The following is a 7,866-nucleotide window of genomic DNA, read 5'->3' as shown; positions in this document are numbered from 1 at the left end:
GTTAGCGTCTGGTCTGTTTTCTGTCCATCACCAAAGCATCCTGTAACGGGAGACAGACAGTCAGTAGCCCCTGGGTCTGGCTGCTTTGACTAAGGTCCTGAACGTGAGATGCGTCCATGCAGCGGCCTGCTCAGCAATCTGCTCCTTTACGTGGCCGCAGGGCGTTGGCGTGTGGACACACAGTCAGCTCATCCGCCACCCACCAAAGAACGCCTGGGCTGTCTGCGCCTTTGAGGGGTTGTGACTTTAGCTGTGTAGACGTCCACAGGAGTCCGGTTTTTGCGTGAACACATTTTCATCTCTCTTGCTTAGGTGCCTGGGAGCGGGATTCCTCGGTCAGACGCACCCGCGACAGCCTCGGGTTGTCATCTTCGCTTTGTGTCGTGGTGTTTGTTTCACGTTGGCCGTTCGAATAGATACGTAGCGCTGTGTATTGTGGCTTTCACGTGTGTTTTCCTAATGACGAACAAAGTTCACCATTTTAAAACGTGCTTCTTTGCCATCCTGGTACCCTCTTTCGTGAAATGCCTATTCAAATCTTTTGCCCTTGTTTTTATTGAATCATTTGCTCTTATCCTTGACATCTGAGAGTTTTTTTCTGTGTTCCGAATACAAGTCCTGTGTCCGATGTGTCAGCACGTGATTTCCTGCACAGCGTGTGGGCTGACGAGGGGTGGGACCCGTGGGTGGCGGGGAGGGGCTTGGCCATGCACAGCCCGACAGCCACTGTGCTCGAAGCTGCCACCGCAGTTTCCCGGGCGAGCAGCTGCCCAGCCCGCCAACCTGCACTCCGCCCTTAGCGTGGACCAGGCGTCCCCGCTCTGAAATGCGGTCACCATAAAGCACATAGCCGCTCGGGCCGCTAAGAGTCTCGGAACCCAAGTAATGTGGGCGACTGTGATATTACAGGGTTCACTCCAGCAGGCCACGGTCTCCGCTTTTGCCTGGTGACTGTAACTCCGTCGATTCTGAGGGTATTTTTAGTCCTCCCCATCGGAAGTACGGTCTGTCGCCCGCCGGGCACAGGGTGTGTCATCAGAGCCCGGAAGGCTGTCTCTGAGATTCGCCCTGACGTGGAGCCGTCTTAGGGTCCTGCCAGATGTCGAGGCGCGGCGGGCGTTGCCTCGGTCGGACTCTCCTTGTTTCCCATTTCTTCTCCCGGGCCCCCGCGTAAAGTGAGGTCCTGTTTCCCGTTTCATCTCCGGGGTCCCCGCGTAAAGTGAGGTCCTGCGGAGCGAACGTGTGGACGCGCGTGTGAGTGAGTTCACCTGTATCGGACGTTCTGTTATTTATCTATTTATTCATTTGTTTATAAGAGCAGCCTTCTGTACTTCGTAAAGGTGACCTTGGTTCAAACTTTTTTTTTTGCCCGGCACGGTGCTTCGCGTGTCGTCGACAGTAAACAGCTCCTGAAGGAAGCGAATCGTCGCAGTGCGTTCTGGCTTCTCTCTCAGATTTCGTCCTCGCCCCGCCTCTTGACCAGTTTGTAGCTGAGAAGTTTCCGCACAGGTCCCTTTGTCCTAGCTGTCGTGGCTCAGACAGAGCGCTGGCCACTCAGAGAAAGTGCTGGACGCACGCAGCTCTGGCACGCAGCCTCCTGACTGAACGTGGACACAGTCCAGACCCCACGCGGTCAGAGCCACAGGGGATGACTAAGACTCCTGTCTCCTCGTAAGGCGACGACCCCAGCATTTAATAAACCGGTGCAGTGCGCTTTGGGGAGATTGGTAAGCTGTCCCCCGACACAGCCATTGACGTCAGGAAAGGGAGGCAAGGTCCTAGTGCCCGTCCATGTGGAAGCCTCGCTTGTCCTGACTGGCACTGCACGTGGTTAAGAGTTAATCCTGCGTGGCAGCCGTCAGTAGACGCGGCGAGTAAATATTCCCACGATGTTAACCCGTGTGCCGGTAGCTGCCGTGTAGCAGGTGCTCAATAAGGAAAAATGGAGGGACGGAAAATTGGCCGCAACTTAATGCTTTATTTTGCTGTGTTTCCAGTTAAAGTCTACAATTAAAACATGCTTTTTTATTGTCATTATTCTTGACAGTTAAGAGGAAAAAAAGTTCCAAATCAGAGAGCAAGGGAACCGTGTCTAAAGTCACCGGGAAGAAAATCACCAAGATCATCGGTCTGGGAAAAAAAAAGCCGTCGACAGACGAGCAGACCTCCTCAGCCGAGGAGGACGTCCCCACCTGCGGTAAGGCGAAGGCCCGCCTGGAGGGGCGGTGCGCGAGGCCGCTGTCCCCCGGGGCCGCCTGCACCACGGCTTCGTTCGGGCTCTCGATGAGGCCCGTGATCATCTGAATTGGGGGGAGTGTTTTGCGTTTTTACTGCTCATTTATAAAAGACTTTGCGGAGGTTTGAGATGATCTCTTAGGTTCTCAAGATGAAAAACAAAACCTCTCTTTGATCCGTGAAGTTCTCAAATTCCTCTTCGGCGTTTTTAGACTGGAAGGTGTGCGCGGGCTGTCGGCCCACGAGGTCAGGCACTTAGGATTGAGATCAGTCCTTTCCCTTGGGCCGAAGTAATACAACCGAGCTTTCCTGTAATGTTCCACTTCCCAGACTTCAGTTTCAAACCCAGGCCACCTGTGGACCGTCTCCCTGGTCCATCCTCCTCCTGTGAGGATTTTCCGGGCAGCTGCTGTTTGTCGGGACCGAGCTAGTGCGTGGCGGGCGGTGGTGGCCAGGACAGCCCCCGCCCTCCCGGGGCTTCCAGGCTGGTCTCAGAGGATGGGCCTGACGCAGGTGATCGCAGAGGTGGACAGGTAACTAACTCCTCTGCAGGCAGCGAGGGCGTCTGACAGGCACCCAAGTGAGATGGAGGGACAGTCAGGGACACCGTCTGTGCACAAGTGAGGTTTTACAAAGTAATGTTTCCTAAGCAACCAAGTTTGGAAGAACCAGGCAACTCTTTTAAGGAGAAAAAGATGAGAAGCTGAATGATGGGCGTCTACCCTTCTCGAAGACGTCAAGACCGAGCTGTAGTTCCTTGTGCGTCCCCGCCGCGCGCTCCGCTCTCCGTCCCCGCCGCGCGCTCCGCTCTCCGTCAGCGCGTGTGCGCAGCTCCTTTTATTCGTGGAGTCTGTCTGTTTCCCGCTCTCTCATCCTCTCTCCTATTGACCATCCGTTCCGCTCAGGGTACTGACACCCAGAAATGTGCCGTTTAGCTGCTGCCTAAGCCGGGCCACACGCAGAGAGAGGAGTTTGTTCAGCGGACACCAGGTCCCGGCGTGTGAGCTCGTGCCGAAAGGACAGTACGGCGAATGGGCGCTGGGGTGAGGGAGGGGCAGGTGCCAGGGCGCGGGCAGGAGGGGCTGGAGAGCCAGGCTCAGGGCATCCTGCGGGGGACAGGGTCCTGCGGGGGGACAAGGTCGGTGCTCCGCTCCCTCTGGCTTTCACGTTGTGATTCTGAGAAGTTGCACGACAGGCTCCCACAGAAGCGGCTGCCTGCGCGTTGAGTTAGGAGGCAAAGCAATGACATCAGAGGACCAAGGGCCGGGAGATTCGTGCACTCAGAGGTCCCCGAGCTGTCCTCGTCGAGTGGCAGTCGGGTCACAGAAGCGGGCCGACATGTTTTTTCCACTGCCCTCCATCCCCGCGTGCACGGAAGGAGGGAGCGACCACCTGCTGGCATCCGGGCGGCGGGGCAGGGTCCGGGGCAGAGGGCGGACGGGGAGGCGTGATGCGCGGACGCCTGGCGCTTTGCCCTGGCCTCGGGCGCTGTCGAAGCTGCACACAGCCCTCGGTCCTGGGGCGCGCCCCCTCGTGTGCCTGCCCCGCAGAGGAGGTGGGAGCTAGGGTCACAGATGGAAAGAGGGAATTAGCCCCCCAAAGCAACTGCTTCTTTCTTGAGCAGTGGAGGAAACAGACATCCTTTCATGAAAACGTTCGTCCAGAAGGTGACTTAGAGGCTGCGGTCCAGGTGCCTCGTCTCACCAACGAGAACACCGAGCCCAGAGGGGCGTGCAACTCGCTCCGAGCCCCACAGCCCGCTGGGCGCACAGCCAGGCCTGCTGACCCAGCTCTGCCTGTTCCTCGTGGCCCACGCCTTCTCTGTCTTCCTACTGTCCCCCAAAACGCCCCCCGCTCATGACGCCTCTCAGACCACTTCGCTTGTGTCGGTGACGAGACGCCGCAGTGAACCCGCCGCCGGGCGTGCTCTGGCATACACGGTCGCTCACTCGGAGCAGGATGGCGCGTCTGCAGCCTGTGCTTATCGCGCGCGGGCGTCTGTCCCGTGCTTAGAGGACATCTTTTGCTGCTGTTAAGAGAACGTCCTCTGTCCACAAATTTTAAAATTGGCACCTCCTTCTTTGCTAGGGCGAGGAGACAGGAAGGGTCAGGAGAGGAAGAAAGGGAGAAATGATGGCCCTCGGTTATTTCGGTACAGCCGCAGTCTGAGGCAGAGGGGGCAGCGGGACTAAGGCCCAGGGCGCCGAGCCTGCCCAGCTGGGTCCCGCGGCTGCGGGGAGCAGCCGGGAGCGCGGGAGAGCCGAGTTCTGATCCCGGCTCTTCCGTGACGTGCAGCCTGGGCTCTGGGTATGTGACAAAAATGCTGGGGGGTAGGGCAGAAGACGGTTTCCTTCAGGTGCTCCCACAGGTGAGGGGAGGGGGCCGAGTGCCACAGGGCCACCCAGTCAGCCCAGCCAGCCCCTCGGTGGGACTTGCCGCCACCCCGTGCCTCACTCTTCTCCGAGGCTTGCAGAGTGACGCGTTCAGCTCCACGTACAGCCACGTGGCTGAGACTTCTGAGCCGTGCGCGCTCCTGAGCAGAGGGCCTTTCGTTTGCTTCCAACTCCCAGACCATCGCCACTGCATGAATTGAGCTGTTCTTTTCGGGACAAGCCTGTCACGAACGCTGTCTGCTGTCCGGGCTCGCACACAGGCCTCTCGACCGGCCACCTCCTGCTGTATGTCCCTCCAGGCCACTGACGGGAGTTGGGAACCGTAGACTGGTCGTATCATCCTGTGCTTTTTTTTTTCTAAGGCTCTTTCGCTGCTCGTTTCGGGGCCTCTCACAGTCTTGTCCTGACTTCACGTTCCAGCGTTTTCTCCTGTGTGACTGGATTCAGATTCAGGTCCAGTTCGCTCACCAGTCGTGTCCCCAGCACAGAGTCTGGCGGATGATGGCAACTTGGAAAATGCTTGCTGACCGAATGAATTACCTTAAGCAACTTACGCGACCTCTCTGAGCCTCAGGCTCTTCGTCTGTGAAATGGGCCCAATACTGAAATGACTTTGTTTTCGTAAGAGTTTAAGATAAAATACGTGAAACGCTAAACTCAGCGTTTACCTTGTAATTTGCACTCAGTAAATGGAGCTGCCATTATCATTTATTTACTTACCGGATGTGCTTTTTAAAAATCACTAAGCATAGCAGACGTGTGCAAGACAGCGTGAGGGCAGTGCCAGGTGAGAGGCACAGATCGTAAGAAATCCAGAAGCCGAGAGAAAAGGAAGAGCCGCCCAGGCCGCTAGGCAGGAGGCCTCGTGGGTCAGGATGACCGGACTTACTGGATGAACTTACTGCGTGCTTCTGGATCTCTCCCGGCACTGATGTTCTGTGACTTTGCGGAGTCTTCGACAATAGGATTTTTTAGTGGACGTACGAGAAGGTTCTACTCTCCTCACTTTCTGTCATGCTCCAGCCCGCCACAGGTCAGGTGACACTGGATTGGGGGGGAGGAAAGCGTTCTTGGGGTTTGGCCCGTGAGTTCCCTGGCACATGTGCCTGTTGGAGGACACGTGCCAAAGATGAGAAGGCAAAGGCTTCGGCGTCGGCAGGCCCAGGCCCAGGCCCAGCTGTCGGCAGCCTGTCGACATCGGCCGTCCCCCCGCCCCGCCCTGCCGTACCCTCTGCTGCCGCTTGGACACCCCTCCCCAGGGCCTGCTCCTCTCAGCCGCTTGTAAACCAAGACTCGCGAAGGTAAAACCGGCAGTTAGGCCGGGCGAACGCCCTCTCCAAGGTGACCCAGCGATAGCCTCCCCAGTAGACACCTCTGTGTCCCATCCTGGAGAGAAGAAAAGCGGGCACCCGCCCCCCACTCCTGCCGGGCGGCCCCTGCCGGCCCTCCTGCAGCCACCCCGCCCCGAGCCCAGAGACGCCAGCGCCCCAGCAGCTGAGCAGAGCACGGAGTCTGTCGCCTGCCTTCGGTGCTCTGTCAGTTTCATCTGTCCTATAGCGTTCGTTTGTAGTTCTGAGGAGCCTCTCACCGTGGTTTTGCAAGAAAGCTTAGTTTTTCTGTACAATTCCGAGCAAAAATAATCTCAAAAAATCAAACCAAAATTTCCAAATCATTTAGACACAGTACCATCCCACCATAACATGATAAGTAGGATCTGAAAAGTAACACGTGGCGTTGCCCTTATAACCCACTGAAGCGACCAGGGCAGGCCTGGGACCCCAGTGGCCCGAGCCCTTGGCCTGGTTGCTCTTTGGCGCCACCTGGCGGTGGGAGCGTGCACCAGCAGAAATGTTGATGGGGTCACGGGGCCCTCCTGAGTCACACGGGTTCCCTCAGCCAGACTGGCGCTGTTGGGCTCGGAGAATGTGAGGGGACAAGGGGACCAAGCTCTGATTGCACACTCCTTAGATGGGGCTGCGGCATTTGCCTGTGCGACCCCCCACGTTCCTGTTCCCTACCCAGGAAATCGGGATTTCAGGCCACCCCTTCCTGAGGAGAGCGGAGGGCGGTGCACCGGGCAGCGGAGGCAGCTGCCACGTGTGGGCGGCGCCTGGAGGGGACTGTTTATAGAAACGGGCCTGTTACCCAGCGCGATTCTCTTGCGTTTCCCTGTGGGAACTGTAAACAAATCTGAGGGAGGCGTTAAAATGTGGCAGCTTCATGCGAAGTCCTGCTCTACGTAATATGGGACTCTGTCCAATAGAATCACTCCTTCCGTGACTCACGTGTCAGGAAGTTCGTGGCACTTGGCGACTAGGCCAGATTTGGTCAGGGGGGGAAATATGCGAGCACCTTCCGCTCGTCAGGAACGCGTCACCCCTTGTTAGCGGGGTGTCCTCCGACCTCTGCACCTGCACCCAGTGCACCAGGCGTTGAATTCTGGGGTTAGAATTCCTTTGTGAGTGTGAAAGGGGGCCGCCCCTGTTACCTGTGAGCAGGCAGCCCGCCGCCAGGCCCACCTGCGGCCTCAGGTCCTCGGAGAACATTGCCACATCTCACTGCCCGGCTCAGTGCCGTCACCTCCTGCATCAGAGGCCCGCTTCCTACGACAGATCCCAAGCATTGCCATGGCCCGGTCCCCAGATGCTTCGAGTCTCGGTTTCCGCGGCCAGGCCTCCTTCCTTCTCCAGGCCTGGGGACCCCCTACCCCTCAGGGCCCACGGAGGGGCGCCTCACCGTGGAACCACGTCAGGTCACACTTGGGCATCCCTGCGGCCAGCCCTAACTGCAGCCTCTGTCAGTGCCTAGCGCAGCACGTCTTTGTGAAGCTTGTTCTTGCGTGCGTCCCGCAGATCACGGTGCTCGGGGGTGGTTCCGTGTCCTCCGGCCCGTGTACGTGTGCTGTCACGTTTGTCTCAGCCACTGTGTCGTCGTGCTCACAGAATACTTAATGGTGGGTGTGGTGAGCGGTCATTTCACCAAAGTCCAAAGAGCTGGGACCTCAGCCTGATTCCTTCCTCACAGATGGCACCACAATCATAGACATTAAATAGTTCTAATTGCAATTACTCAGATATTATAGTTGACCGTGTGCAATTAAGTAGAGCTTTCTTTTTTTAGAGTAAGCGTATCAGAACTACGTCATTTACAAATAGCGATTTACAGAACGAACGGCAGAATGTGAGGCCCACAGCTGTATTCAGAATAACAGCTCTGTATCTGCCACCTTTGACTCTCA

The 7,866-nt window shown here is 57.3% G+C and overlaps 1 protein-coding gene across 9 annotated transcripts in view; it reads left to right on the top strand.

Moving 5' to 3' along the window:
* Nucleotides 1-7,866, top strand: part of AFAP1 (actin filament associated protein 1) — a 102,081-nt gene that overhangs the window by 67,732 nt on the left and 26,483 nt on the right. For all 9 annotated transcript variants that reach the window (XM_015595015.2, XM_006919015.3, XM_015595014.1 and 6 more), the window contains one exon: nt 2,048-2,197. In XM_015595015.2, the coding sequence (XP_015450501.1) occupies nt 2,048-2,197 (150 nt within the window). The remainder of the gene's footprint in view (nt 1-2,047; nt 2,198-7,866) is intronic.

Source organism: Pteropus alecto, unplaced genomic scaffold (genome assembly GCF_000325575.1).
Source record: "Pteropus alecto unplaced genomic scaffold, ASM32557v1 scaffold5, whole genome shotgun sequence".
Lineage (NCBI taxonomy): Eukaryota > Metazoa > Chordata > Mammalia > Chiroptera > Pteropodidae > Pteropus > Pteropus alecto.
The sequence above is the reverse complement of the archived record's forward strand: the minus strand, read 5'-3'. Positions and strand labels throughout refer to the sequence as shown.